The following is a 17,417-nucleotide window of genomic DNA, read 5'->3' on the forward strand; positions in this document are numbered from 1 at the left end:
GAGAGTCATTCATAACAGTGGGTTTTATTATACAAAAAGTATCTCTACCTTCTCTTTCACTCCAATAAATAATAATAAAAAAACCCATTTGCCCCAAATTTTACATTCAATATTAGGCCACAATAGTTTTTTTACCTCCCTGATGCATTATAAGAGTTCAAATGACAGAAAGTTGGAAAACTGAGTTGTTTTAATTTCTCTTGCCTTGCAATAGCTCAGAATTATAATTAATTCCTAAACTATTAAAAGACATATCACTTTTTACTATTTCATAAACCCTGGTAGTTAACCAGGTTTTTTTGTTATTACATTACCCTTTTGCATTGTTGGGGGGTTTGTGTGTTTGTTTTTTTTTCTAATTTCTAGCATTAATGTAACACGGTATGTACTGGTTCACCCTTCATTACATCTTTCTGAAAGAACAGGGATGTTAAAAACACAAATGCAATTAAAAAATTATCTCCATATTTTCTCCAAGTACTAAAATCCTGATTTTTTTCCAATGTGAGCTTTACATTTTCACGTTTCTAGAGCAGATGCTGAACTGAAAAAACACTTGTTCTTCTATTCCATCTATGCTTGCTAAACTTCCCACATCGAAGGCTCTTCAGCACCTCTGAAGTTAGAAAATACATCAAGGGTAGATGAGAATCTTCATACAGAAGTGGTCCAAAATGCCTCCAAGACTACTCTAGAGATATTAGCCAGAGATCAATGATACATGCATTGCTAACCTCCAAATATGATTACCCATACAGGAATTTTCACCAGTTTCACTTGCAGCCACTTATGTAAATGGCTGTGTAAACCAGGCCCAGTCTCCCTGAGTCTGTATGTATGTGCTGTGCAGGCTTAAATCACAGCAGTCTTGCAATGTGAATAATATGTTTTAAGGCTGAGCCTGAGACGGTCCAACTGCTCAGGTTTTTGTTTAATTGGATGCCTGACCACAAGAGATACTGAAGTAAAGATGTAAGCTGGCTACAAAGCTGTTGAATTTACCAGCAGCTCTGCCACTGCAGGTTGGCAGGTACAACGGGGACAGAGATGAAAAGGTTAAAGACACTTTGCAATCAATTTATTTGTAATGGCTTCCCTTGACTGTTTTTGGTAAAATAAGAACCTTAGAACGATTAGCATGTGCTTTCTAATGTTTGTGGCTCATATTGTGGGGTAAAGCATGATATTGCTCTTCTGTCAGTCAGCAACTCCGCTTTAACAGAGCTTAATGGTATTAAAATTTATCTACAAAGCTCATGTGTAACACTGCACAAAACTCAGGTGACAAAAATTCAGCCTGCAGAAACCACCACAACAAACACAAGCAGGTTAAAGCTGCAGTTTCAGGTTCTGAATACATACACGTGTGCGCCTTTCGGTTTTGCAGTTTTGGCTTTTCCAATTTCCAGCTCACCACACCTGCAGGTGTTTTACTTGGGAGTCCATAAGGGAAGAGAGCTATTCCTGACATGAAGCACAGCTCACGTCTTTGAGACAGGACCTGTGTATTCTGGACTTGTATGCCTTTATCCAGTACTTGAAAAGAATGGTGCAAATGAAGTTAATCATGACATCTTACAGGCTACAGACCGTTTTTGAAAAGAGTAGGTTGAGGGCTTCCTGCCACATACCTGGAACTTAGCCTTCTTTTCCATGTGAATCCCTTTTCAATGAAGAGATAGGATACCATATAAGCTGGTACAAGCCTTTTGCCCAGAGGTCATAACTTGATTTCTTTAAAAAAAAAACCAGCCAGAGACTTTAGGTTCCATCTCACCAATAGCAACTTTAAAAGGCCTAGCTTTAGCAGCTTTAGACATAGTGTAAATAACCATTTCCATAAAGTGTAAACGGGTAACTGGTTCCTGCTATACTCATTAGGACACTCCTCGGAAGCAGTGTTGGTTTACTTTTTTTTTTCCCTATCAAGCTTTCAAGATGGAGTGTTGCCAAATATTTTGTTTTTATGTACTGTTATTATTTGTCACACAACTTTAAACCAGTACTGTCTTTAAAGTGAAAGCCCCACGACTCTGAACACACCTCTCCATCACTTGTTGAGTCTTCTTCTACATCTCTGAACTTCCACAGCAAGGAAAGTGGAGGAAGGACCGTGCATGCAGTGCCGTGCACAGCGCCTGTGCAGCGTGTAACTACCCGTGCTTGCAACCAGCCGCATCTTGCCTTTGATTAGGAATAGCATTTGGACCTCCTGCTCCTATGCTGATGTTCAGGGTCCTGTTAAATTTCACGTCCTTTAGGTTTCGTCAGCTGGATGGATGACTGACCCCAGCTGAGACCCAAATCGCGCAAGGACGAAAGTTTCTGAGGAAACAAACAAACACAACCAGAAGCCGACTTCTGCCAGCAGAGCAGCGGGCTGCGGACGCTGTACCTGGTGAGGCACTGGGCTGGGAAGAGGAGGACGCACAGACATTTCCACGGGCAGCGGAGAGCCCCGATGAATTCCTTAAAGCCGGCAGCGCAACACCACCACCGGCGGCTCCGGATGCGCTCCAGCCCCGAGCCGGGGAGAGCCGCCGGCTCGGGGGACACGCACGCCCGGCCCGGAGCGTGGCCGCCGGCCGGGCCGAGCCGGGCCGGGCAGGGCAGGGCAGGCCCGCCTGGGAGAGCCCCGGGAGAGCCCCGCGGGCGCGGCCGCCGGAGCAGCGGGAGGGCGCGGGGCGCCGCGTGGCACCTGGCCGCCCCCCCGCTCCCCCCGCGCCTGCCCGGGGCATCCCGCTGCTGCGCTGCCGGGCGCAGGAGGGAGGGAGAGAGGGAGGAAGAAGCGGGGGGGAGGAAAGTTGTGCTCACTCCTCTCCTTGGAGGCGCCCCTCCCTCCCCGCGACGAGGGCGAGTTAGAGATGCTATTTGCAACAGGCTGCTGCTGCCGCGGTAGCGCGTCCCCGGGAGAGGAGCCGGAGCGACACGTGATGTGTCTCCTTATCAGGGTGCGCGGGGCAGCGCGGGGGCGGGCAGGGGGCGGGGGCGCCCGCGGAGCGCGGCGCGGCGGGGTCCCTAACCGTGCCCATCTCTCCCCTCCAGGGAGGCGCGGAGGACGGGAAGTTAGCGCGGAGTTGATGAACTTTGCACATCCACAGAAACGCCATTTTGATTCCTTTTTCCGGAACAAGTTTGCGGCTCCCTCCCGTGCGCGCTCCCCCCGGCGCGCCCCCGCGCCCCCCCGGCGGCCCATCCTCCCGGCATGTCGCGGCGCAAGCAGCCCAGCCCCAGCAAAGTCCGGCGTAAGTACCGCGGGGCTGCCCGGCCGCCGCGCTCCCTCACAAAGGACAGGAGCGTGCCTTAACTCCGGAGGGATCTATTTTTTTTTTTCCTCTTCTTTTCTTTTTCTTAAGGTGAGGGGGGGGAGAAAGAGGAGGAAAAATAAACTTCTTGGAGGGGGCAGGCGTGGGGGTGAGGACGTTGCAGCCTGTCGGCTGGTTGTGCGACTTATTTTTAAAAATTAAATGCTTGTTACTGGGGGGAAAAAGTTTCCTTTAAAAAAAAAAAAAGGAGGAAAAAAGTTTGGCTGGCAGCGGTGGAGATGATGATGAGTTCGTGCAGCCTCCCTCTTCCCTTCCCCCGCTCCTCCCTCTCCTCTCCTCCCTCCGCGGCTCCTGTTTTTTTTTTTTTTTTTTTCCCCTTCCCTGTTGCAGACTTTCTACCAACCAGCGGCACCAGCCGCGGCGTTTTGCCTTCAGGACCTGATGCTCATCCATATTAAACCGTCTGAGCTCAGGAATCCGGCCAGATCATCCCCCCCCTCCTGCTGCAAAGTTTATTTTTAACCAGCCACCGCCACAATTTGGATGGGGCTGCGAGGAAGCAACATCTTTTAGCCCGGCTCGCCCCCGTCTCCCGAGACTGCCTTTTAACTTTTCCTTCGGGCTTATTTTCCTGCCGGCGGTGGCGGCGGGTCCCGCGGCGGCCCCTGCCCGCTGTTCTCGGCTGGGAGGGCCGCGCCGGAGCTGGGAAGTTGGGATGAAGGCGCCCCTTCTTCGCAGGTAGAGCCGGCTTGCGCTGCGCATCTCTCCGCTGACTTTCCGCCCCCCCGGCGGGGCTGGACGGCCGTACCTGCCCTTCCTCGGCACCCTCATACCTCTCCCCTCTCCTCTCTCCCCTTCTTCCTCACTTTATTTTATTTTTTCCCCTTTCCTCCACTTTCTTCACCCGCTCCCCCGTCCCCCCCCCCCATCCGTCCCGGTAGAGACGTGCGTGTCCTTTCCCCTGCCGGCCTGCGCGGCGGGGGCGGGGGGGAGCCGTGCCCGGGGAGGGTGGGGGGCGCTGCCCCCCCGCGGGTCCCCCCCCCTCCCCCCGGGTTCTGCTGTCTTTGTGCGGTGCCAGGAACACATCCCTGTGCGTAGGGGCCATCGGCGGGCAGGGACGCCTGGGCGGCGTCACCACTACAGGAAGGAGCCGGGCAGCATCCGAGGCTGAGGAGGGGTGTCCGGGCCCTCGCCCCCACTCACACCCATCTTGGCGCGGGGGGGGCGGGAGGGGGGGGCGGCGAGGCAGTGTTCCCCCTCCGTAGTGGCGGTGTTTGGGGTGAAAACAAAGTTGGGGGCGGCGCGGCGGCCGCCCCCCCGCCGCGGTGCCCGGTGTGGATGGGAGCCGGCCGAGACCCGTCTCTCGGGCGACTGCGCTCCCTCCCCATCGCTGTTGCTACGGGCCGGGACACCCCCCCCGCGGCTCCGCGGGGTGAGGATGCGAGGCAGCTCCTCCTGCCCAGTTTGTAACACACGGGCTCGGCATCCCCCCCGCCCCATTCGCTGAGGGTGAGGGGCCGCGGGGGTCGCGGGCCGGGCCGGGCCGGGGGGGAGTGCGGCGAGCCGAGATGCTGCAACTTTTTTTTCAGTAGAGGAGGGAGGGTGGTGGACTGAACTTTGTCATGTCGCAGATAAGTTTCCTCTGGCTTCTTCTCCCTGCGCTTCTCCCCCGCCTCCCCTCCGCACGCACGCTTGATTTTTTTTTTTTATCTCTCTCTTTTTTTTTTTTTTCCTAAATAATTTTCCCCGTTTCACCTCTCGGCTGCGATATCTTCGCCTGCTCGGCATCCTCGCGGGGTTGCGCAGGAGGAGGAGGAGAGCGCTTCTCCTGGCTCAGCATATTTCCCTGCCCGGCCCGCTCTGCTCGGCTGCGCACCCCGCGGAGGCCCGGGCGCCTCCGTGCCCCGCCGCCCTCCCACGGCCGCGCCGGGGTGTCCGGCCCGCGGCTGATGCTCTGGTCCTGCCTGCCCAGGAGCCAGCATCCTGCCCGGGAGCCACTGAGCTGATTTCTGGAGGAGAGGCAGGGTAGTGTTAGTGGGGGGAGACCAACCATCCAGTTTTAAGTCCGACTCATTCTTTCGTCTGTCTTCTCTTGGAGATAAGATCAAGTGTATTTACGTATTTGAGAAAGTAAACTTCTAGTTCAGTGTGATCTGGGGGCAGTGGTCTAGGAGATACAGCAAATGCAGCTGATGTTTCTTACCGTTCCAAGATCCAGCCCCGTGCCTTGGAAAATAACTTGCCTATTAACAACAGGAGTAGTTGCTAAATAATGCTGTGTTGCCACCCCTACAGTGCACAGTAGACAGCTGTTATGATGGCTGAAGTTTTTTCGTTGAGGTCTGTCGTTTTGACACAAGCACCGAGTTTTGTTACCGCAGTTCCTGTTTTCCACAGGGTCAGCGTGCGTGAAAGGGATGCAGTGACTCAGGGTCAGGCCAGCCATATTTGTTTTAGGTTTTAATTTTCTCTTTGAAGACTTAAGGGTACATAGTCTTTTCTTGGTGTGCCTGCATAATGCCGATTAGCCTTAACGGGAGTTGGGTACATCCAGGAAAGAATAGGCCCTTTTGTTTGTTAGAAACCCAGAAACAGCATGAATCCATCATCCAATCAATCAGAGTACCAGGGCTCTCCCTCACCTGCCGGCAGGGACACATCCAGCTTCTCTTGCTGCGGGGCAGCTGTTCTCGACCGAGTGTGGCCTCTTTTGCTCCCTCACCTTCCTCCTCCTGGCATCCGTATTTGGAACTGAATTCCTATCATGTAGTTGGGAAAACACCATTCTTAAAGTGCAATGGAGTAAACTTTTATTCTGCTCTCATTTCACAGACAGCTTCTAGTAGTCAAACTGTTGTTTGCTCATCAGAAGTGACTATTTATGTAGTCACTTTTACACATTTTGATAACTAATGACTCTAAATATATATATATATATATATGTGGCTTGGTATTAAGACAGAATAGAGCAGGGTATTTGCTGACTGTTTTTCTGGGGTTTTTTGTTTGTTTGTTTGTTTTTTCACCTGGACCTGGGTGTTTGAAGCTTTAGTTGCAGATTTCAGTGTAATGAAGCATCTTATTCTGACTCAGCTCACCCAGGTTGTGTGTCCATTCTTAACTCTTCACAATACTCAGTGACCCTCTGACCAAATGGCTTTTCTTTTTGATTCTGAGGATGAGGAGATACTTGGAAGTTTCAAAACTGGAAAAACTTAAATCTCTTTGTTATCCATTAGTAATATCTGTAATCTCTTTTGGTACCAAAGGCAAGTGCAGTGTTTCTCAAGGTGTAGAAACACTGACTTCTGTAGCGCTTTCCTTGCTCCTTAAGGATTTTATAATTTTGCATGTGCTGAAGTCATACTACAGTCATAAGAGTAGCTTGACTTTAGTTTGTGAAACTTTCTTGAGGAGAAACAATTTAAGTTACTCTCAGTTGGATTTCTCATTTAAATAAAAACTGTCGATGTACTTAACATTGTATAGATTAAAAACATATAGATAAATCCCTTTGATTATATTCATTATCCCTTGTAAAAGTAGGTGGTGCTTAGAAGGTCATAGGATAAGTGTTGCTAAGCAGCTAAACAGAAGGATGCTAAAATTAACCTGAGTGTTTTTGAAAGGGATTCACTTTTTAAGTTGCAATAATTTTTTTATTGACTTAAAATACATGTTTTGCTAGTAAGACATCTGAAAAAAAATACTTAGATGCACGAATAAAGCTTTCCAGGGGACTGTGTCAAGTGTTCAGGTTATCTGCATACAGGAGTAATTCTACCCTCCCCCAATATGCCTAAATTTTACTTGATTTGTGCCCTTTATAAATGTCCTTCCAGAGTTATCTGTTGCTCCAAGAGCATCTGATGTATGTTGGATAGCAGCCTGTAGGGACAGTCTTGGGAAAAAAACTGCAAAGGTTCCCCAGGAACAGACAGAAAACAAGTAAATCCTGTTAGTCTGAAATCTGTGCATGTGCGGAAAAAGCCCCTTTTAACTTTTTGATGAATGATGCCTAAGTTTGGAAATCTGTGTTTTAGGTGTACACTCTTTAAAACATGTGAAATCATGTCTTCTTCTTTCAGCACAATAAAGGTTGTTTTGAAATGAGTGTATTATTGAACCGTGTTACTAGACCAGTTTGCAACGGCTGCCTTGTTGATGTGGTAGCTTCTTGCTTGGGAGATAATTGTAGAGGAGGATGGTAGTGCTGCATTTTGTTCTCCTCAAGGTAGTGAGAATGCCTGTTGCTCTGTGTCTTTTTATTTTAACTCCTTTCTGAATTCAAGCAGGATGGTCAGTCATAGGATTACTGCTTTAAAATACACCTTGTCAAGAGTATTCTGCAGCTTGGAAAAGGGCCAGGAACTGCTTCGTGTTCTTTTGAGTACAGCTTTATCGTGGATGGAGTGCTCAGGTACCCTGCAGCTTTGCTGGAAAGTGTCTTAAGGAGCAGATGTAAACTTTGAGGTGACAAGGAATTATTTTCGGAGACGATGCAACAGCTTGTTTCTTGCTTTGAGGTGAGAGATTGGGCTTGTCTAGTTGTTGTTCAGCAGTTAAAGCAGATTTTCGTTGGGGAGGCATATGAGGAGTCCTGTCTCTCTGTGGGTTGTTTTATTTTGTTTGGTTGGCTGTTGTTTTGTTTTAAATATCCTACATAAACCAGCGTCTATGGGAGCTGTGGCTTCCCCCCCCACCTGCACATTTGGAAGCATCTTTATGGGCAGTGATTTCAAAGGCAGGTCTTGGGTATCTTTGGAAATGCCACTCTCTGGTGATACACGGAAAAGTTAGCTATTTGTGTGGAGCCAGGATGGGCTTGAAGTTTGCAGAGTTTTGCCAGGCCAAGTTTGGTTATCAGCATTTGATTACAAATGAACATAGGTGAGATTGGCCAAGGTGGGAAGTGCTGGCTCTGTTCTGGGATACTTCTGAACAGGAATTTCAGGAGCATTGACTCTTTGTTCTTCTTTGGTGCAAGAAATGTGATGATGGCTTATCTTTGATGTCTGCCAGTCAGGATGTTTTTCCCACCTGAAGGTGTTCCCTCTACCTCACCCTACCACTCTGTTTTGAATAGCAACATTTGAAGGCCAGTGACTTAGAAGAGTGCAAGGTTCTGAGACAGAAGCATCTCACCCCCCTTCCCTCAGCATTTTACTCTGAGCAGGGTGACAAAACTTATTTAGAGCTTGTGCTAATGCTTTATTATGAAATGTTGAAAGTAGAAATAATTGCCAGCTGGGGCATATGCTCTGGACTCCTGTTGGGTGGCTTGTTCCTGTTGTGGTGGAAAAGGGGCAGAACAAGGAAAAGGGCCTGGACAAAAGGGAGAAGAGTCAGTGGGATACTTGGCTCGTGGCTGTGCTGGTATGAAACCTGTTAGAGCAGCCTCCTGCAGTCAGAGAGGAATTGTTCTGATGTCACTGAGCAACGCCTGGACCTGTGCTTCCTTTAGAAACAACACAGGCCTTCAGGTGTATCCTGCTTTTTTTTTTTAATAAGGACATTTCAGCTTTCAGGTTGGCCAGCCTAGCAATCAATAAAGGTGGTTGCCTTTGAATAGGTGCCTTACCAAAATACGTAGTTGATGGGTGGTGACTGTTTATTCAGAGTGATTCAACTAAGTAAGGCTGAGAGAATCTGAATACCTCTTTAAAGATGTAGAGAGAGGCAGCTGTTTCAACAATAGGATTCATCTGCAGAGTCCCAGCCATCCACAGAGGTGCTACAGCAAGGGAAAAGAAAAGCTGTCAAAATCCCCCAGGGCATTGTTTGTTAGGCTTCTGAGCTAAAATAGGTATTCCAAGGACCATTAGAGAGGGAGGCCTTTTAGGCCTTGATGGCCTCCCCTGTCTCCTTTGCAGATCCTCCCGTAGAAGCTTGTGGAACGCAACTTTTAAATTCGTTTTCCTGCACCTAACCTTACCGAGCAAAAATGTTTTGTGTTTAATCTTATTTAATTATTTACTTCTATAATCTCAGGATTTTGAGAGATCCTTTTCCTTTTGAAGAAGACATCCCTATGTCCTGCTGTCTGAAATTTCTTTGTAAGATCCATTTGCTCGAGGGATGTTATTTGTGTAGAGCTGTCAAAAAGTGTGGGAATGGTGCTTGCACACAATGGCCAAGTGAATTGCCAGTGTGATTTCTGTCAGCTTTGAAAAGTGGCATTTAGACTTCTAAGTTACTCTGGGTAAAAAGTGTGTTAGGTATTGTGGGCATTTTATATGCTGATGTGCCTGAGTGACTTGTTAATTTGGTTCTAAAAGAGAAAGGTGTTTTGTGATTAATCGTGGAATTGCCAGCCTCTCATAAATGTAAGACTTCTCCACTTGCCAGCTCTTGGTAGATATTTTAACAGGTGCTCTCTTGAAACACCACAAATGTAGGTGTTTCAGGAATGGGGGCTTGCATCATCTGTCCTTTGAACATGGAGGATGATCAGCTATTGACAAACCTTTTTTTAGTTAATTTAGGTATGTGCTTCCTCCCTGAGGATGAGAGAAGCAAAATGTTCACACTGAAGTGTAGGTGGCCGTTGCTTTTATCATGTGTGATTAGCTACCTTTAACTCTAGCCCTTGTTAGTCCTGTTTCATACAGCAGGTGATGTCAGTGTTCAGGTGTATCGGTACCTGGGAGTGCTTTGCTCAGAGCACTTGCATCACAGCAATAAATTCCATTACTCTGTTCAGGCTGAACACCTTCACACTGGTAACATTAGGGCTTGGACAAGGGAGAACTGCTTTGGAGTTCGCACCAATAAACTGCAGTACTTCCTTGTATTTCCTTTAGGGAGCAACATCACTTTTAGTTTGGACCACTCACAGATTTGGGTAGGGGAAAGAGCCTGGTTTAGGTTCCTCTTTTTGTTACACAAAATGTATTTTCTTCATTAAATTAAGTTCATCATGTCTCGGTGCTCTTCGTGTTTTGAGAACAAGAAGCAGCCGGGACATGAATATCTGTGTGCTGTTCTTCATTCCTGTGTGCATTTTTTTTCTGATATTGATGCAGTTGCCGGTGTATTGAGGAAACACACAAGGTGTCTGTGATGTCTTGTGCATGTGCTTGCCTGCTTCGTCCCCTCCTTCTCCCCAAATACACTAAGGTATCCTGAATTGTTTTTCAGCTGGATATATTTAGCTGTGTATACATCCTTATGCTTTTGGGTGGAAGGGAGGATAGCTGCAGGAGGAGGGTTGCTTTTTAAGTGAGACACTGAAGAATCAGGAAGGGGAAGCATGTGCCATAAAAGCCAGATGTAGAAGAGCTGTAGCTGGGTTACTAAGCACTTCCATTTGTGAGGTTTGACTGTATTTTCCAGGGGAAGTACTATGAGTGCGATGACAAGTGCTCCTCTACAGAGATGTAACTTACGTCTTGTATTTAGTTGACTTGGAAAATATATTTCTTTTCGTCTGTTTTCTTAACCACTGCAGGTATCATTTGTTTTTCCTCCTGGCCCAGCCAGGTGTTGCTAAGTACATCTTACTACATTGCCAAGTAAGGTTCAAAACTGTGGTCCTTGGCAGGTTCTGGAACAAGTCTTGGAGCAACTTCCCAGCTTTTACAGCAGATAGGTGGCTTTTCTGCTTGGTAAGGTCTCCTGTCAGTCTTTGAACTGTCAGGAGCCTGACTGTCCATGCTTCAAAAGGGTAAAGAGAGCTCTACCACAGTGCCCTCTTTTCCCTATTGTAAACTTCCTTTATCATTGGAAACTCTGCTTTTCTTCACAAAGTAAAGAATTTATTTTCGTATCAGTGCTACCTACACTTTATGGGAGAAATATTCTCCATCCTCTGTCTTTGTTCCTCCTTTTTGCAAAATGGCAGTGTCTCTTTGCTGAACACGAAGTGGCTACCATGTTCGACCTAAGCAGGGGGTGAATTTCTAGGGGTGAGTGAAACGATCCGTACCTCGGAGTGGATGCCAGTTACCCTGGGAGGAAGCCATGCAGATTATAAACTCTGCAGGAAGGAACTGGCGGATTCTGTAAACTCCGCAGCCTCCGTAACTGCAGTTTCAAGCAGTTCCCAATCTCTACTTGCAAACCTTTTGGAACTTGTAAGCTCCTTAAATCTAGTGGCTGAGAATTTTCCATGGTTCCCTTTTCCCTCAGGAAAGAAAAAAAGTTAGAAATAAATGGCAAGGTTACTCATTTTACGTGCTCAAAAGCCAACAAATGAAAGTTAAGGTGTTCACAGAACAATTAAGTGGACCCAGCTGAACACAGATTATGCCCCATTACAGTTGCTGTTACATGTTTAATAAATCAATAGATGTGTAAATAGTATGTAGAAGTGGAAAACGTGGCTTCATTTGAATCAACAGCAAAATTCTTTCGGGCTTCACTGGACTAAGATTTTATGCAGCGTATATGCAGCTGAAAGCTCTTGAGCATTCATAGCATGAAAGATGCCAGGAAACTTTTGAAAAACTGAAATACTCATAGTGTTTTTCTGGTTTTTTGTGTTTGAAATTCGTACAGGTGTAGTTACAAAGTCAGTGCATCTGTTTTCAGTGCTTGTTTAATAAACAGTAAACTGAATTTGTGATATAATAATAGCCTACTTTGGCTAAATTCTCTTCCATCCAGATTTTGGGCATCATTGAAAGTACAGCTAGTGCTACATCCCTTTTCTAAATCCTGGAGGCTGTGCTTTAACTTTCTCAAGTGTATTCACTCTGGTGAGTGGGAGGAGGACTTGCCCTTCCCAGACCCGTCCTTCCCTGCAGGAAAAGGGGAATGTAGAAAATTCTCCCTGAGGATGGATCTGGGACAGAGATGGCCCCTGTGTGTTTGGGGCCAGAGTTTTTATTTGCACCATTGCGTAACTTCTAATCTCCATAGGAAAAGATGTGGGTTAGTAGATTTGCAATGCCACAGACTTGCATAGGGTCGTGGTCTGCCCAACAGCCAGCATGTGCTAGTATTGCATTGTAGATGTACTGATGCCTTGCTGGGATCATCCTAGAGATCCAGAACAGAAGGATCTGCTGTTGGCTGACTTTCGACCTCATGTGTTGGCAACCTCTCTAGTGGTTGCACTGCCTGAGTCGACTGACTTGCAGTAAGTGTTTCCGTTTGTGTGCTCACTGTCTTTTCAAAATGATTGCTGAAAAATATTTGGGCCAAAAATAATCTACACTGAACAAGAAGATGCCAGCAGCATGTGAAAATTGCATGCTGTAGTTACTGTCCCAGCTACTAATTCAAACAGAGCTGCACAGATGTGGATTAGGAATGTCCAGACTGCTGATTTAAAAATTTCCACTATTTCTGGTAATGGATGTTTATATGAGCCGCCTAGTCCAAAGACCCAGGAAATGAACTGGTGGTGGTCTTTGTTTAATTCCTGGTATACAGATGCCAAGTGTTATGCTTTGATTTCCTACTCTGTAAACTCTTCAGGGCAGGGATCAGCATTCAATTACCGAGTTTTGAAAAGCCACCTAACATGCTGCGGAACCGACCTGCTCGGCACTGCCTCAGTATAAATGTTTAATTATAACTATCTTCTTACCCTATAGTGGAGCCCTTCCAGATACCAACGTAAAGGCATGCTGGGAACCTGCACTGCTGCTGCTGAGGTGTCTCCTTATAAACAGACAGCTTTGGTTCCAAGGCAGCATTTGGGCAGCTCTCATAGATGCCTTTTTTGCACATGATTATTTATTTATTTTCTAGGTAGTATAGGTGCAAGTATATACACGTGTTCAGGGGTCTGTGTCTTGTTTGGTTTAGAAGCAAATAAGCTCCAGGCTTTAATATGTGTTTTAAACCATCATAGTCAGATCATGTCCTTCTCTCTCCGTTTTGCTTTAAGTCTGTATGTAAAAGTGGCAAATGTCAAGATTCTGAAATTAAGAAATTAGAAGAGACTGGGAATAGAAAGATGTCATCCCCTCAATATATCACCTTCCCAAGACTGAAATGAAGTGCAGTTGCTGGCTCTTACGATTCACAGAGTAATCTAATTCTGTTGCCTTGAATGACTTGTGTTATAGTTTTAAACTGAATTCTTAAATCATCCCCAAAGTGATGGACATATCATTTGTTATGTTTATACAGCATGAAAGCATATGGAGTAATGGAAACATCTAGAAATTAGACCTCCAGAGAAGACTCCCATTTTAATCACGTTACTCACTTGGATTAAACCAACCTAAATTTAAAAAACGTGAGCTCAAGTACTAAACTAGTTGCATTTTCAGCACTCCAGGGCTCCATCTGGGAGTTTATCGGTGTGTTGTTGTAGCTTCGTAGAAGCAGTTTGGTGTTACTAAGGTTGGAATAAGCTGATGTCAGATTTTTGTCTACAGTGCATAGCAAGTAGAGGTCAAACACTTGTACAGCCAGTGATACTATGACTTGTTAAGAATGTACGCAGCAGGTCGCTTTTCAAAACATCTTTTGAAAAGCAGCCTGCGAGAGCAGTGCCATGTAGAAGAGACACACATCTTCCTCTGGCATCAGCAAATGGATGCATCCTATCACATTGGAGTGCTGAGCATGTTTAGTCATGTTACTGTAATAAGCTCTGGGAACAGGAATGGGTTCTGCCCTGTTGTGCTTCAGGAAGATTTGAATGAATCTGACTGGTTTCTTCCAGGGAAACTCGTGTTTCTGTCTGCTGCCTTTGTGCTCAGTACAGAGAAGGAAGGAGTTGAGTTTGTTTCTTGGCTGAAGGGGGGTTTCTTTGCAGTTTAGGATTGCTAACATTACTTTGCTTAAATTCTTATTCCTTAGAAGAGGTAAAACTAAAAGCGTGACTCCTAGAATTATCAGTGTTTCTAGTGCAGACCTGCTTGGTTTTGAGACTCTCCTTTGCCCAGATAAACTGAGTATTAGGGATCTTTCTCGTGCCTCCAGCCATAGCCTTCAGGCATCCCTATTTCTCCTGCCCTGGTGAATCATCCTCCAACATACATAGATGTAAATTTAAAATGTACCGTGGTGGGGGTTATGATCTTTATCCATTTCTTTTTTGTCTTAACACAGCTTATCCTGATAGCTCTCGAGTTATTTTCTAAATTTGCTGGGGTGTGTATGTCACTGGCAAGTCTAGATCAAGCCAAGCACTGATCCTGCAGACACTTTAAACACAGATATAATTCTACTTAAGTAGGTTGTTCCATTTAAGTCAAAATGCTGGCATGGGCAAACTTAGGGGAAGTGTTTCAGGACCGGGGCCTGCATTTTGCTTTCAGGAAAAGTATTCCTGACTCAAACCAGAATCTTTAACCCATGTGAGCCACAGCTCCAAGTTTGTTTCACTGACTCGAGTTCCTGACCTGCATGAGGAGGCTTTGCTCGGCCCAAGGAAGTGTCACAGGTTTTGCGGCCTGAGGAGAGTTCGCTTTGAAGAAAGCCAGCAAGAAACGTGGCCACAAAGCCAAACTTCTTCAGCATATGGTGTGTGCAAGAGTTAAATCAAAGTACTCCAGCAGCTCATGTGCTCTCTGTGTGCGCATAGTTTCCTAATCTTGACATGGGGTCTGAGCTGCAGGCTCCAAGGGTGTATGTGAAGTTGGCTTGGCTGTCACCTTTTCACTCCCCGGATCTGGCTGTGGCTCAGCTCGGGGACGCACCACGCCACTGGGATTACCAGCTGCGGATAGCCAGCTGCCTAAAACCTGCTCTTGTGGGACTGACTGGGCCGAAAGGTGCCCTGGCACACCTTACCTGCCCTCGCACTGTTTCTTGCCCTTGTGGGGAGCAGTAGAGAGAAGAAGAAGTGCTGCAGTGACCCCTCTCCTGTGCCTGGAAGATGTCTTGCACCCGCTTTGTGCACTTGGGTGATCTGGATGCACTTTCTACTGCTCTGCTATCATCGTTTGGCTGGAGAACAGCTGCCTCCATGGATGGGTCTGCTTTAAAACAGGGTAACAGCTGTGCAGAGTGGTCTCTGGTGCTGGCAGGCTGTCTCTGCACGTGGGGGAGAGGAAGGGCAGAGCACATGTTTTTCTCCTCTAGGTGACAAAGTCCTAAGGGCAACTTGTGCTTTGGCTTTCCGGGAAGAAAAGCTGCAGTTCCTTCAATCCACAGCATGCTGTCAAAAATTGCCAGGCATTTCTGACCAGAGGCTGGAAATGAAAGCTGCCTTTTTTTTTTCCACTTAGGTTTCTTTGGAAAGGCTGCCAGCGGCCACCTCGCCCCACCCTGCAGACGTGTGGGCGGGAGTGGGGGTAGCCGACAGGAGGGAACATCACCAAAAAGGCAGAGTGACTTGGCTCGTGGCCACACACAGGAGCAGGAACAGCTGCCTAGATGGCCCCCGGAGCCTCACTGATGTCAGCATAACCAGTGCTCCTTAAAACACAGCACTGTGTGTGGGGGGTGAGGGGAAAAAGGCTGGGAGCAGCTTTAGGGGGTTAAGCAGTACATAAAACAACCTCCATGAATCTTATCCCCCCCCTCCCCCCCGCTTCAAACCAGACATTTACTTTCTGTGGGAGTGAGAAGGTTTTGAATGAATGAGTGAGAGTTATGAGAAATTCGTAAAACAAGTCACAGAAAGCAAGGAGGAGAAAGAATAGACATTGTAAAGTTTGTATGTGGCTGCGGTGTGTCTGTTTGCTTGGGTTTTTTCCTTTTAAGAAAAGTGTGGCTAGGAACAGTTTGGCACTGTTGGATAAATCTCCCCTTTGTTGTCTCTGAGAACCTGTCACACTGTGACAAATCATACTGTCAAACATCATATCGTGTTTGAAAAGTACCTGGCTTGCCTTGGGATGCCGTATGAAATACGGCAGGATGTGGCATCCTGCAGGGAGCATGTCATGTGTGCTTGCCTGGCCTCCTGCGTGTGCTTGAGCAGAGGAAGGGAACGCACATCAGAAGAACACAGTTGTTCACAGCTTCCTTCCACTCCCCTTGGTTGTTCCAGGGAGACGGCACTTGGCATTACCCATGAGGTTTACCGATGCTGCCCTTCCTTGTATGTTGATAACCAGGTTCCCTGATGGTGATGCCTCTGCATGGTTCAGGGGGAGAGGGGGGGCTGTCTGTCTGACCTCCATGATGTGGGGTCAAAATTACCCCTGTCACAGGTAACATACAGGATGAATGTGAGTTTCTCTCAGGCCTGAGATGGCTTCTTCCAGTTTAATAGCTAATACAGCAGTTTCCAAAAGTCACAAGAGAATCTGACATGTAGCTGGAAGTGTTGAGGGAAGAGGATACCAGCTTTTCCAGAACTGTGCAGCTCAGTCACAGAACGAGGTTGGACTGGACATGGAACTGGATTCCAGGGTGACGTGGTGATTGCAGCCTCTGCCGGCTTTGCTTCTTCCCACAGCTGGGGAGTTGATTTTCCCAGTAAGCCTGTGCCAGCACAGTGCTGCTCCGAGTCTTGTGGTGTTATCCCAACACAGAAGTCGTGCTTGAATTGCTTGCAAAGTGGTATGCAGCACGCAAATCTAGGCGACAGGGGTGAGCCAGCCTACCCAGGCTTGTTGCAAAGCTGATTTTGCAAAATGCTGTCTCCATCAAGGGCGATGTAATAATAAGTTGCAGAGATTGCGTCTTGAAAAACAAGCAGTGTAACACAGGCGTTAGGGGAGGAGGGTGTTGTGCTCTTTTATAAGGTTTATACTTTATATTAAGTCAGGTTAACTTTACCGGTTGGATTAACATTTCCTATATCTTTTCAGAATTCTTGTAGAAATTAGGAAAAATGGCAGAGGGTCACGGCCCTCGTATGGGACCGAGTAAGCATCTGGTCACATTCTTTTCAACTGGGACAGTGGCATGAAGAATTTCTTTACCGAAGGTCACAGAGGGAGACAGTAAGAGAGGCAGAAAAAGAGCTCAAGTGCTCTAAATCCAGTCTTGTGTCTCCACCATTAGATCATGCTTCCTGTCTAGGTAGATGAACCCACATAAAAACCTTGGTTCACAAACAGATGACATTCAAGTACTACCAGCATTGTAAAATACAGCTAGGACTAATATATTTGCTCTGACTTTCATCTTGAGTGCCTGGTGGAACACCTGTAAGTATTTACATTTTAACATGAGCTTTTGTGCTTGTGAAAGCAGACAGTTTGACAGCACTGACCTCTCACACAAAAGCCTGAATAAGTGATGAACTTCCAACAAATCCATGACCTGAACTCTGCTGGATGCATATTGAAG

General features: G+C 46.8%; 1 protein-coding gene and 1 long non-coding RNA gene across 3 annotated transcripts in view; one reads left to right on the forward strand and one right to left on the reverse strand.

Moving 5' to 3' along the window:
* On the reverse strand, window positions 1–2,524 carry LOC116785738. The gene is made up of 2 exons (XR_004356694.1): window positions 1,363–2,524; window positions 1–616 (listed from the first exon to the last, which is right to left on the reverse strand). It is a non-coding gene; the product is annotated as an uncharacterized LOC116785738 (long non-coding RNA).
* A 451-nt stretch (window positions 2,525–2,975) lies between these two features.
* The window catches only part of RREB1 (ras responsive element binding protein 1), a 124,747-nt gene continuing 110,305 nt past the window's right edge, over window positions 2,976–17,417 (forward strand). Inside the window, exon 1 of one of the 2 annotated variants that reach the window (XM_032685590.1) lies at window positions 2,976–3,245. In XM_032685590.1, the coding sequence (XP_032541481.1) occupies window positions 3,206–3,245 (40 nt within the window). In that variant the 5' untranslated portion in view covers window positions 2,976–3,205. Of the gene's footprint in view, window positions 3,246–3,912; window positions 4,005–17,417 lie in introns of those variants that run through there. The other variant, XM_032685608.1, reaches the window with a different exon arrangement.

Source organism: Chiroxiphia lanceolata, chromosome 1 (assembly GCF_009829145.1).
Source record: "Chiroxiphia lanceolata isolate bChiLan1 chromosome 1, bChiLan1.pri, whole genome shotgun sequence".
NCBI classification, from domain to species: domain Eukaryota; kingdom Metazoa; phylum Chordata; class Aves; order Passeriformes; family Pipridae; genus Chiroxiphia; species Chiroxiphia lanceolata.